At 47.2% G+C, this 15948-nt stretch overlaps 4 protein-coding genes across 4 annotated transcripts; 1 reads left to right on the forward strand and 3 right to left on the reverse strand.

The window, feature by feature from the left end:
* Nucleotides 1-643: 643 nt before the first annotated feature.
* LOC116544223 (histone H2A type 1-E) lies at nt 644-1278 on the forward strand. Its single transcript, XM_032270414.1, has one exon. It carries the CDS (start codon nt 681-683, stop codon nt 1071-1073), a length of 393 nt encoding a protein of 130 aa, XP_032126305.1. The 5' UTR covers nt 644-680; the 3' UTR covers nt 1074-1278.
* A 658-nt stretch (nt 1279-1936) lies between these two features.
* Nucleotides 1937-2788, reverse strand: H1-5 (H1.5 linker histone, cluster member). Its single transcript, XM_032270415.1, has one exon. The coding sequence runs from the start codon at nt 2717-2719 to the stop codon at nt 2045-2047; it is 675 nt and encodes a 224-aa protein (XP_032126306.1). The 5' UTR covers nt 2720-2788; the 3' UTR covers nt 1937-2044.
* A 4241-nt stretch (nt 2789-7029) lies between these two features.
* On the reverse strand, nt 7030-15948 carry LOC116544226. The gene is given in 3 exon segments (XM_032270417.1): nt 7030-8170; nt 8925-9261; nt 15485-15948. Coding segments are annotated over 3 exon segments (1287 nt in total). The 5' UTR covers nt 15914-15948; the 3' UTR covers nt 7030-7649.
* On the reverse strand, nt 8867-9263 carry LOC116544225 (histone H4). The gene has a single exon (XM_032270416.1). It carries the CDS (start codon nt 9226-9228, stop codon nt 8917-8919), a length of 312 nt encoding a protein of 103 aa, XP_032126307.1. The 5' UTR covers nt 9229-9263; the 3' UTR covers nt 8867-8916.

Raw genomic sequence — 15948 nt, forward strand, 5'->3', positions numbered from 1 at the left:
CAACTGGGGAGGCTGAGGGAGGAGCATCGCTGCAGCCCGGGAGGCGGAGGCTGCAGTCAGCCACGATCGCGCCTGCACTCCGGCCTGGGCGACAGGGCCAGACCCTGCTTCAAAGCAGGAAACAAAAGGCCGGGAGCAGTGGCAGACGGCTGCAGTCCCAGCACGTCGGAAGGCCGAGGCAGGCGCATCACCTGAGGTGAGGAAGTGGAGAGCGGCCTGGCCACCTCGGTGAAACCCCGTCTCTACCGGAACTACAAGAATTCGCCGGGCTGCGGTGGCGGCGCCTGGAATGGTAGGTACTCAGGAGGCTGAGGCCGGAGTATCACTGGAATGCAGGAGGCAGAGGTCTCCAGCCTGGGCGACAGGGAAAATCTGTCTCAAATAAATAAATAAATAAAAACAAGGCAGAGTTTTGCGTAGTGTAACCTTTAATTCCCGAATTCTTATGGAAACGAGGTGATTACTGTGTAGGACTGGTGGCGCTTCTAGATGACGTCAGATGCCCCTTTGTCCAATCCAAAGAAGCGTACTTAACATCAGCGATTCCATTGGCTTAAATACAGTTGTAATTTGAGCCAATCGCACAGCTTTATTTTCGCGCCCGGCATTGACTATAAGTAGCGGAGCTCTGTTAACTTTCTCTAAACTGTTCTTTGCTCTTCGTGGATCCGTTCTTCTTCATGTCCGGACGCGGCAAGCAGGGCGGCAAAGCCCGCGCCAAGGCCAAGACCCGCTCCTCTCGGGCCGGGCTCCAGTTCCCCGTGGGCCGCGTGCACCGCCTGCTCCGCAAGGGCAACTACGCCGAGCGGGTCGGGGCCGGCGCGCCGGTCTACCTGGCGGCGGTGCTGGAGTACCTGACCGCCGAGATCCTGGAGCTGGCGGGCAACGCGGCCCGCGACAACAAGAAGACCCGCATCATCCCGCGCCACCTGCAGCTGGCCATCCGCAACGACGAGGAGCTCAACAAGCTGCTGGGCCGGGTGACAATTGCTCAGGGCGGCGTCCTGCCCAACATCCAGGCCGTGCTGCTGCCCAAGAAGACCGAGAGCCACCACAAGGCCAAGGGCAAATAATGTCTCCCTGAATCACTTTTCCAGTACAACGGCTCTTTTCAGAGCCACCTACTATTTCTGCGGAAGTGCTGGGCCACTGGTTTAAGTCAGATGTGAATAAGTCATTTTATATTCCCTGAGTTTATTCATCCAGTGTTACATGTATTAGAGCCAACAATAAAGGCCAGGGCCACGTGCAGTGGCTGACGCCTGCAATCCCTACACTTTTGGAAGTAGAGGCAGGAGAATCACTGAACTCGAATTCGAGATCTGCCTGGGAAGCGTAGCGGAACCGTCTCTACAAAAATTAGCCTAGCGTAGTGGTGCACGCGTATAGTCCTAAGGCTGAAGTGGGAGGGTTCGCTTGAGCCCTGGAGGTTGAGGCTGCAGTGAGTCGAGACCACCGCACTAGGCGCCAGCCTGGGTGACACAAATGGCAACTGGCTTTCATCTGTGCAGATGTTTTAATTTTTAAAATACCCAAATCGGCGTGTAGCTTGAAACTTGCTACTTCCGCCAACCTCCATTAGTGGTGTGCGTGGGGAACACATTTTATTAACGCCAAAGCAGCTGGCGCCTAAACAGCTTAAACGCGGGGAAAACTGATGAAAAACTGACCAATCAGAATACAGAGCGGGCTTTTTGAGCTTAAACTTTTCTGTAGCCAGGCTAGAAAGCATACCAACTCTCTAAAAGCACCAGCTGGGATTCATACTTTAATGACGGATTGCTTTGGGAAATTGCATGGAGGGTCCAGCCAGCAAGCCGGGCCCCTGCTTGCCTAGCATGACCCCATTAAGCTCAGGGGAGAAAAACTGCCCGAGATACTCTAACGCAACAAATCTCTCTGCATAATCGTGTTTATTAACCACATTTCTGCATAAGGCAGAGAGAAGGCAAAGTCATTTTGTGCACAGCAATTTTTAAGAGATCTCTAGGTGGCTCTGAAAAGAGCCTTTGGGGCTTGGTTGCGGTTTTCACATGCCAGCTTCCTACTTCTTTTTCGCAGCCGCCTTCTTGGCCTTTGCAGCTTTAGGTTTTGCTGCTTTCGGCTTAGAGGCTTTGGGCTTTGCTGCCTTCGGCTTAACAGCCTTGGGCTTGGCAGGACTCTTCGTTGCCTTTTTCGGCTTGGCGGCGGCCTTGGCTTTCTTAGGACTCTTCGCCACTTTTTTTACTCCAGCCGCCGCGGGCTTCTTCGCCTTCTTCGGAGTCTTCTTCACTGACTTTTTCGTTCCTGCAGCCTTCTTGGGCTTCTTAGGGGTGGCCCCCGCGGGCTTCTTAGCTTTGGCGGCGCCCGCCTTCTTGGTCTTGGGCTTGGCTTCCCCGGAGGCCGCCTTCTTGTTGAGCTTGAAGGAGCCGGAAGCACCGGTGCCCTTGGTCTGCACCAGGGTGCCCTTGCTCACCAGGCTCTTGAGACCAAGCTTGATGCGGCTGTTGTTCTTCTCCACGTCGTAGCCACCCGCCGCTAGGGCTTTTTTAAGGGCGGCCAGAGAAAGGCCATTGCGCTCCTTAGAAGCGGCCACAGCCTTGGTGATCAGCTCTGAGACTGGGGGGCCGGTCGCTTTGCGCTTAGCCGCGCCGGCCGCCTTCTTAGTTGTCTTCTTCTTAGCCGGGGACTTCTCCACCGGCGCCGGGGTGGCTGTCTCGGCAGGAGCGGTTTCAGACATGGCTACAAGAAACTGCTAGAAGAGACTAAGCTCAAAATCCAAAGAGCAAGTTTTGCATTGCTGCTATGCTCGTGGCCCAGGGCTTATATAAGCCGGAGCTGCCCTGTGATTGGTGGAGCGTCCAATCCACCGCCCTCCGGCCGCCGCAGCTCGCGGTTGGACTCCCAAATTGTGTTTGTTAGTTCTCAAAATTTGATTAAATGCTTGAAATAATGATACAGAATTTGGCACTTTGAAGCTCCAAAGGAGGAAAACAGCCTCCAGGTTCACATACTTGTTTGTGTTTTCACGAATCTCGTGCAATTGATGAAAGATATTTTTAAAAAACCCCTTCAGCTTTTTGAAAGACTCCATTGGACTGAGGGCATCATGTTAGTTAGTTGGGTATCATGATAAATTTCTACTAAGTATCCGGAGAAACTTATTTTTAAAAATTTGCCCGTGAGTTCACGCTTTGATTTTTGCGGGAGAAAAGACAGTGTGTTTCTTGGTTTGGGCATGAACTTTGTTTCTAACTGTAGCAAGTAACACAGGCACAGGGCAGCTGGTTGCCTACAGCCCCAGCTCAACCACATAGACTTGACTTTACAAACTGATTCTGTGTCCCAGGAGCTCCCATGTGCTGGAAGAGTGTCTTTACAGAATGGGATTGTGCAGCTTGGAAGAGTTCCACTGTCAGAGTGACTGCATTGTAGCACGAGTAACAAAAATCGCTTTAAGAATCCAACTGCACAGATTCAAATTCAAACTTACGTGTGATATGTTTTCTGATTAAAGTATTTTCTCTGTTTAGTTCCTGGGAAAATCCATGAAAATGGGGAAGAAAAATAGTATAGATAATTCAGTTTAGAAAGAATTCAAATCTGTAGAAAATTATTCAAGAGCTCCCAGTGATCCTCAGATGCACAAACTGTTTGGTGACCCAGGTCTCTGTCAGGTTTTCAAAATGTTTTCACTGCGCCCCCTGAATCTCCATCCACATTTAACAAGCTGCATCATCAGGAATACTCTCTTCTGTAAGCAGCTAGGATACATCAATGTGGGAATGTTTGTGTGTTTAAGTGCAGACAGACTAATATTTTAGAAGAATATCTGGCTATTGACTGTTAAAAGGTTGTATTGGATATTGAGAGACTTCAGATTATAGAGGTTCATAAAAACTCAGGAAAACAACGGAGGCAAATACAGTGAGGTGGAAATGAATGTGAAGTTTGCTATTTATGGGAAGTGTAGGGGAATGGACAGGATGCCTGAATGATAAAAGATAATGATTTGGATCTCTAATGAAATAAACAGTCGCTTGTTTCTTACCCTGGAAATGCTGTGCAAGAAAACTTAAAGAGGCCAGCACAGTCCCTCTTCTCTCCATGAACTCCTGCAGGTGCTGGCAGACTGTGGCCAAATCTGGGCAATGGCTTCTTCCTGTACGGCCCTCAAGCTAAGAAGTGTCCTTAAAAAGGTCACACATGGTGGTTCCTGCCTGTAATCCCAGCACTTGGGGAGACCTGGATAGGTGGGTTGCTTGAGCTCAGGAGTTCCAGACCAGCCTGGGCAACATAGTGAAATCCCATCTCTACTAAAAATACAAAAACCATTGCCGGGTGTGGTGGCACATCCCTGTAGTCTTAGCTACCGGGCAGGTGGAGATGGGAGGATCACTTGAATTCAAGGTATCAAAGCTGCAGTGAGCAGTGATAGCACCATTGCACTCCAGATCCTCCCAAAAAACAAGCAAACTAAACACTAAAAAGAACATGTGACAGAGACTAGATATGGCCTTTAAACCCTAAACTATTATCTAGTTGTTATAAATTTCTCCACAGAGATGCAGATATTGCTCTAGGCCTCTTACCAAACAATGCAAATTGAGAACTAAGGAAGAGGATATCTTCACAAGAAAATATTCTAACCAAGCACTTTCCACTGTTGCATACAAAAAACGTATAAGGTGCAAGAGAAAAAAATCCCAAAACTCCATGGGTAATGGTAGCAGGGGTATAATAATAAGAGCTGATACTCATTCAGCATTTATTAGTGCCAGAAAGTCACCTTAAATATGTTCTACAGGTTTTTGTTAATTTGCCACATTTACAGCTATACAAGATGAGGCCCAGAGACAATGAATAACTTGCCAAAGTTTATACAGGTACGAAGTGGCAGCTCTGAGTTTTAAACCTATGAAATGGCATCAGCTCCATTCTGGAGGGAAAATCCTTGAAGAGGTGAGGAGAGAACTATCTTCAAAGCTTGGAAGAGGCAGTGTCAAGCTGTTCCTACACCTCGCAGACAGCCACTAAAAGAGTTCTAAGTAAATTGTTGGAAAAAGCTTCTGGCCCCATGGGTTAGAAGTGGTTTGTTTGTTTGGTTGGTTGGTTTTTGTGTTTTTTTGGTTTTTTTTTTTTTGGTTTGTTTGTTTTGGTTTCTTGGGGTTTTTTTTCTGGAACCAAATCTTAAGTTTCCAAAACTCTTACAGGTATCCAACCCTTTGAATGTGAGGACTTTTTTGCTTATCTGTGTTGGTGGATATGACAAAAATTATGCACAGGTCTTTTCCTCTTTCTCTTTCTTTATTTCTTTTCTTTCTCTTTCTTTCTTCAGCTATCCTTAGTGATCATGTATTTTCTGTGTGGCCCAAGACAATTCTTCCAGTGTGGCCCAGGGAGGCCAAAAGGTTGGATACTGCTGTACCAGTTGCTGGGGTAGACACCTCTTTGCAAGAGTGAACCTAATATAAGAAAGAAGAGAAGGTGTGATGGGGCCTGAGCTGGCTGAGAGCACTCAGGAGAAAAATTGCCTTCACATCTCTGCCAGATATCTCCTAGGTCAAGATGTGTACTTCAAAAGGCTAAACAGCAAAATGAGGTCATGATAGTCACATATGAAGAGCACCTGAGGAAACGCTAAACAGCTGGAAATACTGGACAAGTTTGATTAGAAACCAGGAAGAGCTTTAAAATACCACTTGAATTTTAATATTCAGACCGCTTCTCACTGAAAATAAAACAAAAACAAACAAAACAAAAACTCATGAAAATTCAACTTCACACTTTACGACAAGCACATTGTAAAATGACAGTGAAATCTGTGTGTGTGTCAGGGTGGGGGGTTGTTGTTTTTGAGACACAGTCTTGCTCTGTTGCCAGGCTGGAGTGCAGAGGCCTGATGTTGACTGACTGCAACCTCTGCCTCCCAGGTTCAAGCGATTCTCCTGCCTCAATCTCCCCAGTAGCTGGGACTACAGGTGCGGTTTCACCATGTTAGCCAGGATGTTCTTGATCTCCTGACCTTGTGATCCACCTGCCTTGGCCTCCCAAACTGCGGGGATTACAGGCGTGAGGAACTGGCCCGGCCTGAAAGTTATGTTTTTTTGTTGTTTGTTTGAGATGGAGTCTCACTCTGTTGCCCAGGCTGGAGTGCAGGGGCTTGATCTCGGCTCACTGCAACCTCCACCTCCCGGGTTCAAGCGAGTCTCCTGCCTCAGCCTCCCGAATAGTTGGGACTATAGGTGCTTGCCACCACGCCTGGCTAATTTTTGTATTTTTAGTAGAGACAGGGTTCCACCATATTAGCCAGGCTGGTCTCAAACTCCTGACTTCGTGATCCACCCGCCTCAGCCTCCCAAAGTGCTGGGATTGCAGGCCTGAGCCACCCCGCCCTGCCCGGAAATATTTTTTAAGGTCCACTTACAGAGCAAGAAGTTCATTTCGCAGATGACAGCATGCAGCAGGTTAATGATTCTGTCTTCTGGGGCCCACATGGCTTGCTAAACATTACATTGAAACAGAACAAAAGTGTGCTTTTGGTCAAAACTGTTACTTGCAGAAATTTATGGGGGTGGAAGGGCAACTTTCTTACATGCATAGGTTCCATGGTGGTCAAGTTACATAGGGTATACAAGAGCTAAATAAATTGTACCAACTAAGTAACTTATTCACTCTCTCCTCCCTTCTGAGTCCTCATTGTCTATTGTTACACTCTCTCACAGGTGAAGTTTTTAGAGGCTGTTTTTGTTGATGTTTGTTTTTTTGAGACGGAGTTGGCTCTGTCGCCAGGTTGGAAAGCAGGGGCGCGATCTCAGCTCACTGCAACCTCCGCCTCTCGGGTTGAAGCCATTCTCCTGCTTCAGCCTCCTGAGCAGCTGGGACTGACAGGCGCCTGCCACCGCGCCCGGCTAATTTTTGTATTTTTAGTAGAGATGGGGTTTCAACACCATCTCTCGATCTCCTGACCTGGCAATCCGCCCCTCTTGGCCTCCCAAACTGCAGAGATTACAGGGTGAGCTCGGCGCCCAGCATAGAGCCTGTGGTGTTTTCTGAGACGGAGTTTCGCTGTTGTTGCCCAGTCTGGAGTGCAATGCGGGGGATCTCGGTTCACCTCAACCTCTCCTGCGTTCTAGCGATTCTGCTACCTCAGTCTCCAGAGTACCTAGGTTTACAGGTGCGCGCCACCACACCCGGCTAATTGTAGTTTTAGTAGAGGCCGCGTTTCTCCACTTTGGTGAAGCTGGTCTCGAGTTCCTGACTCCAGATGATCTGCCCGCCTCGGTCTCCCAAAGTGCTCTGACTACAAGCGTGAGCCACCCGCCCGGCTAAGACTGTTTCTTAAACACTCATACTGCTTGTTCCCTTCGTTAGGGGCAGGTAGCTAAGTAGCATATACATTCCTCAAGAATAAGAACAGGAATGCTTTTCAAAAGTAAATCTCCTTAACAGTTAGGAGTAGGTTCTGTAAAGGGAATCGGGTTAGCATACCAGCCTGTGACCTGTCTCCTGACTTTACAGCGTTGAGCCAACACGTTTTGTATGTAACTTGCACTTAAAACAGGGTTAAGACAGTTTCAAAAGCTACAGCTTTCTTTTGCTGACAATTGAGGGGCTCTGAAAAGAGCCTTTTGGGGTGGGGAAGACTTTTTGGGCTGTTATAAACAAAGTTATGCCCTCTCGCCTCGGATACGACGCGCGAGCTGGATGTCCTTGGGCATGATAGTCACCCGCTTGGCGTGGATGGCGCACAGGTTGGTGTCCTCAAAGAGCCCCACCAGGTAGGCCTCGCAGGCCTCCTGCAGCGCCATCACCGCGGAGCTCTGGAAGCGCAGGTCGGTCTTGAAGTCCTGCGCGATCTCGCGCACCAGGCGCTGAAAAGGCAGCTTTCTGATCAGCAGCTCGGTGGACTTCTGGTAGCGGCGGATCTCGCGCAGGGCCACGGTGCCGGGCCGGTAGCGGTGCGGCTTCTTCACGCCGCCGGTGGCCGGAGCGCTCTTGCGGGCAGCCTTCGTGGCCAGCTGCTTGCGCGGCGCTTTGCCGCCGGTGGACTTGCGGGCTGTCTGCTTAGTTCTTGCCATGGCTAAGTAAACCCAACTACTCCCCGCAAACGAGAAAAAAAAATTGACCATCCCGGTATTTATAGCCGCCCTCGCATTCTGATTGGACAGTAGACTGTGGCGTGTTACGTCTCACTCACAGAATTGGCTCCCAGTTGAATCCGCTGTTGAAAGGGAAACATTCCGCCTCTGCTGTGCGTCAAGAAACGTAAAATGGGTTTTGCGAGCAAAACAAAAATGGAAACAAAAAACCCCCAAAACTGTAGGATTTTTCATGCATCAAAATCCTATTTCAATGTCAGCTTGAAGATCTAAACTTGCCTTACACTATTTTAACTGTTAGGCGTCACTATTATTTGACAAAAAGTTTAAGATCGTGAAAGAAAAGTGAAACGAGTAAATTTGTAAATGAAGGCACTGAAGGGAGTATGAAATTCGAGCCTTGCGGTATGCCAGTATTTCTGATTTAAACGTACTTAATGTTTTGAGGGTGGACCGACTTTCTGCGAAGGGCGATAGTGAAGCATTTTGGGTGTTGCGGACCACGCTGTCAGTTACACGGCCCTTGCAGTTGAAGTAATCCATACAAGCTACATGAACCCGGCCGTTATGCTATCGTAGCTTCTGGAGAAATCAGAGACGTTATACATCTGGTCGTCTATCAGAGGATCCGGCACTTCTAACCACTAGGTGATGCCGAAAGGGGCACTGAGTTGCAGTAACCTTGGCGACTGTTTATGTAAAACCGCGATTTTGACAAAACTGCCAAATGTTTAGGTGTTAGGAAATCAAGGGCCTTTAGTCTACAGCTCTTTCACAGATTTCATGGGTGGCCCTGAGAAGGGCCTTGGAGGAACGGGATAAGCAAGTGAAACGCTCAGCCGCCGAAGCCGTAGAGCGTGCGGCCCTGGCGCTTGAGCGCGTACACCACGTCCATGGCGGTGACCGTCTTGCGCTTGGCGTGCTCCGTGTAGGTCACGGCGTCCCGGATCACGTTCTCCAGGAACACCTTGAGCACCCCGCGGGTCTCCTCGTAGATGAGGCCGGAGATGCGCTTCACGCCGCCGCGGCGAGCCAGGCGCCGGATGGCGGGCTTGGTGATGCCCTGGATGTTGTCGCGCAGCACCTTGCGGTGGCGCTTGGCGCCGCCTTTCCCCAGCCCCTTCCCGCCTTTGCCGCGGCCAGACATACTTCGTTCTAAGGAGAACGCAAGAAAGCGACCCTCGCAGCAGCAGTTTATATAGTGATAAGTCGGACCTGATTGAGAACTCTCACACCAGCTGCATCCGGTCACTTAATTTACAGACCTTGAGCCCTGCCCACGACTTCAGGAAAACATAGAAAGGGCGGTGCTTAAACTCGAGATTCTAAAAATGATGCCCAATTAAAAATACTCCGTTCACCTTGCCCTTCCACAGTGTTTTGCGCTGAGCACCGCTGCAGGGATTTTCCTTTGAGTCTTCGCTGTCTGTTTTCCCTGTCACCTCTAAGCATCCATTGCTCTAGTGCCTTGTGGCTGCTGGAACCTAGTGGCGCTCTCTCTAGAGGGATAATCACAGTGGCTTGGGGCATTTGTGAAATAGTGTGTAGAAACTGCTTCCTACAATCTCAAAGTGATCAGCCTGTGGAGTGGCTGACTGCAAAGGACGACGCCTGATGAGAGGTTGAAGGTGAAATTTCTCACCTTTTCTCAAATTTGGTTCTCTTTTATTTTCCTTAGGTTTTGCTCTTTCTGTAGCCGTCCTTTCTTTCTTTCTCTCCCTCGCTGACCACATTTTTGGGGGAAAAACTGACTTTCTATATTTTTCCTCATTCACCTAGAAACACTTCAGGAAGCTGGTTGAGGAAGAAAGGTGGCTTTTACCCTCTATTTTCTTATAGTGGTGGACATACCACTTGAGCTCCCCCATTCTTTTCTGTTGAACTAGGAAATCAGCTGTGCCCAGAAACCCTGTCTTTTAAACTTACAAATAAAGTGCAGGAGGGAGAGACCAAGGATGACTTTATTCCAATAAAAAGAGTTTCAAAGGGAGAGTGTTGGGTGACTTTCTTGACCTAAGGCGTTTGGAATCACCTTTCTCTCGCCCTGACTTGCACACCTCCAGATATCAGATTTTCTCTCTGCTGACATTCACTCTTTTTCTTCCTGAACATCAGTAACGTTTACCTTTTATATTTCAAATATGTTTGATTATTTACTCCTTTAATAATCTAATTTTATTCTAAAAATCAGTCTCTTCGAGTATATTATAAACTATGTTTTCTGTATGTACAAAACATTACATACTCATGTTCTGTTAATCAATTTCTCACTGAACTAGGCTGGATTCTTTTTCCCCCTCTTTCAACAGTGGAACCTAGGTCCTTAACCTTGGAGGTTTAAATCCTGTGTCTCTTGTGGCCCATTAATCTCAGCAATTCCTCTTTTCCAACTACAGAAAAATGAGGCAGCATTAAAATGCACTGTTCTTGTATATGTTATTTTATAACAAACTATTTCAAGATGAAATCTGGAAGCATTGAAAAACCTCTTAAATGCCCCTTTATGTGGTAAAAGAAACTGTAGTATATGAAACTTTCCTTTTACACTGTTAGACTTTGTAGTTGGGCCCTACAAATTAAACTGACAAAAGACAGATCAATAGGGGAAAATATTTATTGTTATACATATCCATGTGGCAGCCTTCACAGAAAGCGAGTAAAAGCCCAAGGAGGCAGACAGACAGTCATGGGGGTTTGTAAACCATTTTAAAGAGGGGGTCGTTTCCTAGCGGAGTAAATTGTGGGAAGGAAAATATATGGAATAAACTAATGGAAGATAAGGGATAAGGATTATCTAATACAGTCTTGTATGCAGCTTCAAGTCATCTCAGGTGGCAAGAATTGTCTCTGGGGGCCATTCTCCTCTTCTGGTATAACCAAGGAGGACATCTTTACCAAGGGAAATGTCTTTTATAAATGGAAGTTTTGTTCGTTTTTGTTGTTTTTCTTTTACAAAACAGAAACTTTTACCATTTTCAGTGCTTTTTCTGTATCGGCTGTTTCTCAAAATAATTCTTATAGCCAAGTGGCATATTTTTGGGGAGGAATATTCTGGTTCCTTGTATAACATCGTGTAAAACAAAAGGTATCAATTTAGAAAGTTTATTTTACCAAGGCTAAGGATGCACCCGTGACACAGCCTGAGAAGGTCCTGGCAACATGTGCCCAAGGTGGTTGGGGTACAGCTTGCTTTTATACATTTTAGGGAGACATAAGATATCGATCAATATGTGTAAGATGTACGTGGGTTTGGTCCGGTAAAGCAGGACAACTCCAAGTGGGGGCTTCCAGGTTAGAAGAGGAGTCAAGACAAAAGGTGGCATTATTTTGAGTCCTTGATCAGCCTTCCACTGAATAGACAATTTAGTCTGGTAAAGTGAATCTGCATTTTTACATATACAATAGGGCAGAGGGAGCAATCAGATACACATATGTCTCAGTTGAGCCTCAGAGGGATGACTTTGAGTTCTCTGTATCCTTTGTCCACAAGGAATTTCCTTGTGGGAATATTGCAAGGGAGGTTTATAGCTTTTTATTGTAGCTATCTTATTTAGGAATAAAATGAAAGGCAGGTTTGCCTGACACAGTTCACAGCTTGACTTTTCCTTGGCTTAGTGGTTTTGGGGTACTGAGATTTATTCTCCTTTCACAATCCTTTGAAAGATCTCTGGTTTACTTGATTGCCTAGAAAATATTTTGCCCTTGGGCATGAGGTGGCTCACTCCTGTAATCCCAGCACTCAAGGAGACTGAGGTAGGTGGATCACCTTAAGTTAGGAATTTGTGACCAGCTTGGCCAACATGGTGAAACCCTGTCTTTACTAAAAATACATACAAAAACTAGCTGGTCATAGTGGCACATGCCTGTAATCCCAGCTATTCAGGAGGCTGTGGCAAGAGAATTGCTTGAACCCAATAAGCAGAGGTTGCAGTGAGCAGAGATCGCACCACTGAACTCCAGCCTAGGTGACAGTGCAAGACTCCATCTCAAAAAAAAAAAAAAAAAAAAAAGTTTTGCTCTAGGAGTATTTACATTTTGGAGGGCTCAGAACATAATGCCTCAAAGTATGGCATCTTTGTATGCTGAGTACTTTCTCCTGTCGTTTCTCTGCTGGAAGGGAGTCATAGAAACCAGAAGGTCTCTTTCCCAAAGCAGGTCATGGAAACTACAACTCCTCTCCCCCAAAGCAAGCCTTAAAACCTAGAAAGTCACTGTCCCTTCTCCCTTGAAGACTCTCATTCCAAAGGCGTCCTGCCATACCTGGAGGACAGGATGCTACACACAGAGGTGGAGAAGAATCTGAACAGACAAGCCGTGCTGTTTCTTCAATACTGTCTTTGCCTAATCACATTTCTAAATGTCTCTCTATTCTTCATTGGAGGTATCTATGAAAACAGACAGTTTTCCTTGGGTCTTTGGAGCTTCATTTCTAAAGTCTCCAGTGTCAGGTAAAACTTTGATTAGATCCATTTCTTATGCTTTTCATTTGTTAACCTCTTTTTTGTCATAGTTCAAGCTGTGAACCTTTGGGTCTCACACCTTTCTGTGCCCTACAACACTGACATTTGTGTTTTTCAAAGGTGTACATTCTTTTTCTTTTTTTTTTTCTTGAGATAGGATCTTGCTCTGTCAAAGGCTGGAGTGCTAATCTTCCCACCTTAGCCTCCCCAGAACCTGGGACTACAGATCTGAGCCACCACCCATGCCCAACTACTTTTAGTATTTTTTGTAGAAATGGGGTTCCACCATGTTGCCCAGGCTGGTCTCAAACTTCTGGGCTCAAGCGATCCACCTGCCTCAGCCTTACAAGCTGCTGGGATTACAGAGGTGAGCTGCAACATACCGCCCCTTGTGAATTCTCTATGTTAAATCAGATACTTTATATCCCTATTGGTTAATTGAGATACATTGTGTATTTTTTTTTTTTCACATTAAAAAAGAGTTGTATTGCCCGAGGCAGGCAGATCACTTGAGGCTATTGAAGCTAGAAGAGCGAAACTAGCCTGGCCAACTTTTAGTGGAGAGCAAGTGAAACCTAATCTCCACTAAAAACACACAAAAAATTAACCAGGCATGGTGGCCTGTGATTGTAACCTGTTAGGAGGTTGAGGCAAGAGAATCACTTGAACTCAGGAGGCAGAGGTTGCAGTAAGCCAAGAGTGCACTATTGCACTCCAGCCTGGGTGACAGCAAGAAAAGAAAAGAAAATGTTGTACTTCTAGCATCTTTCAAGATTGACTAGAAGAAAAAGAAAACAAAAGAAAGAAACAAATTGGCCAGGCACGGTGGCTCACGCCTGTAATCCCAGCACTTTGGGAGGCTGAGGCCTGCACACAAGATCAGATGAAGCAGTTTATCAATCTGGGTGGTGCCTGCTGACTCATCAAGTGCTGATCTTAGGAGCAGTTTAAGCAGATCTGCATCTTTTAGCCTCCAGTTGCCTGACTCCTACACCATAATTTCAAATCCTGCGGCTAATGTTTGCATCTAGTCCCCAGGCAAGAAGGAGGTCTGCCCTGGGAAAGGGCTATTATAGGTCTTTTTTTTTTTTTTTCTTTTGAGACAAGAGTCACTCTATCACCCAGGCTGGAGTTCAATGGCGCGAAACAGTGCGATCTCGGCCCTCTGCAACCTCTGCCACCTGGGTTCAAGTGACTCTCCTGCCTCAGCTGGGATTACGGTGCCTGCTACCACACCTGGCTAATGTTTGTATTTTTGGTAGAGACGGAGTTTCACCATCTTGGCCAGTCTGGTCTTGAACTCCTGACCTCGTGATTCACTGACTTTGGCCTCCCAAAGTGCTGAGATTATAGGCATGAGCCACCACGCATGCCCAGCCTGTAGTCTTTGTTTTAAACTATAAACTAACTTTCTCCCAAAGTTAGTTCAGTCTACGCCCAGCAATGAACAAGGACAGCTAGGAGGTTAATTTTGTATTTAGTGGAGTTCGAGGGCAGCCTGACCAAATGCTGTTAGGTTGTTGATGCCAGCCAGGGCCCATGCCCCTACCACCATTGCCAGAAAGAATCAAAGGACAAGTCAGAAAATAGTGAAAGTACAGAGGTTTATTGCAAAGTGAAAATAAGTGCTCAAGAGAGCCAGTCTTGCCCAGCAGTGATTAGGGCTTCAATCTTTATGGGTTTCTTTAACCAAGGAATGGAATATTCATGAAGATGTCTGGAAAAGGGTGACAATTTCTCAAAACTTTTCCATGAAAAATGGGTGTTTTTGGAACTGTCATGGCATTGGTGGGTATCGGATTTCTACGTTAAGTATATAATGAGGTCCCAGGTGAAACCTAGGTCAAATCCCATGCCACGGTGGGTCAAGTAGGACTGAGCCAGCTTGGCCAACAGTCCGGTTTTCAGGGTCTTTTTGGCCCCTAGCTTGTGCAGCTATTTCAAGTTTCCTTTTTGCTAGTGATGTGAAACTGCTGCCTGGAATTTTCTATTCTCTTGTGACCACCCTAATTGACATTTGTATACCATTGTGAGACTACAGAAAGAAACAAGGTCTTGGACTTCTGGGGGGGTTGGAAGAGGGTGGTGACACAAGTGGTCAGAGGGTGAGGGAGGAAATGCAAAGGCACCAAGGAAGGAAAGGCAAAGGTTTTCTTGCTATGTAGATAAAGTCTCTCAAGTAATCTCAGAAGAATAGCTGACTGCCTGTGACAAACTAGTTTCCTCTCCTTTCAATCAATCTTCCTCTTTAGGGAGGGAAAAGGGGCCTCCGAGAAAGCCAGTACGTGCAACCACCATTTACTGATGTAGATTTCTTTTATAGGTATAAATTTCTTTTACAAAAGTCTTTCAGAGCTTTTCTGTCTGCAGTCTGCAGTTTCTCTGAGGACTGCTACCTGTGGGGTTTCCATCCACATAACAAGACTGCCCCTTGCTAGCCAAGCCTCTTCCTCTCTGCCTCACATCATGTTTTGCCAGGATCCAATCTTGCATACTTTGTGTAACCTCAAGGTGGCATATAAACTTACGTGCCTCATTGGCAGGTAGGTCTTAATTTCGAAACTTCCCGTGTCTATGTGCTAAATACACTTGTATGCCTTTTCTATTAATCAACCAGTCTCAAGTCAGCGATTTTCAGCGAGCTTCCGGGGGGCCAAGGCCAGTGTAACCCTTTCCAGTTAAGAAATCTAATTGTTACCTAGAGTACTGGCCGAAAGAACACCATGAGCAGGAAGGAATTCATACCACCTTGTACATAGATTTGTTGATCTTTCCTCGAGAAAGTGAGATCTTTAGCCTTCCTTATACCCAGAGAAATACCATCTTAAAAGCAGAGTTTCCCACTGCTTTAAAGTTGCACTTAAGACACTTCAACCTGTGGTGTAACAGCTATTCCCATTGAGAACATAAGTGGCTCTGAAAAGAGCCTTTGGAAATAGAAACCCATGCTCGAGCAGGGGATTACGCCCTCTCGCCGCGGATGCGACGCGCGAGCTGGATGTCCTTGGGCATGATAGTCACCCGCTTGGCGTGGATGGCGCACAGGTTGGTGTCCTCAAAGAGCCCCACCAGGTAGGCCTCGCAGGCCTCCTGCAGCGCCATCACCGCGGAGCTCTGGAAGCGCAGGTCGGTCTTGAAGTCCTGCGCGATCTCGCGCACCAGGCGCTGAAAAGGCAGCTTTCTGATCAGCAGCTCGGTGGACTTCTGGTAGCGGCGGATCTCGCGCAGGGCCACGGTGCCGGGCCGGTAGCGGTGCGGCTTCTTCACGCCGCCGGTGGCCGGAGCGCTCTTGCGGGCAGCCTTCGTGGCCAGCTGCTTGCGCGGCGCTTTGCCGCCGGTGGATTTGCGGGCCGTCTGCTTCGTCCTGGCCATAGTGAAGGAAGCTTTGCTCTCACAGCGAGCAACTG

Source organism: Sapajus apella, unplaced genomic scaffold, assembly GCF_009761245.1.
Source record: "Sapajus apella isolate SASKATOON/1434 unplaced genomic scaffold, GSC_monkey_1.0 scaffold210, whole genome shotgun sequence".
Lineage (NCBI taxonomy): Eukaryota > Metazoa > Chordata > Mammalia > Primates > Cebidae > Sapajus > Sapajus apella.

What these genes read in the sequence shown, in the direction of transcription:
- LOC116544223 (XM_032270414.1), top strand. Translation starts at nt 681, where the DNA reads ATGTCCGGACGCGGCAAGCAGGGCGGCAAAGCCCGCGCCAAGGCCAAG.
- H1-5 (XM_032270415.1), bottom strand. Translation starts at nt 2,719, where the DNA reads ATGTCTGAAACCGCTCCTGCCGAGACAGCCACCCCGGCGCCGGTGGAG.
- LOC116544225 (XM_032270416.1), bottom strand. Translation starts at nt 9,228, where the DNA reads ATGTCTGGCCGCGGCAAAGGCGGGAAGGGGCTGGGGAAAGGCGGCGCC.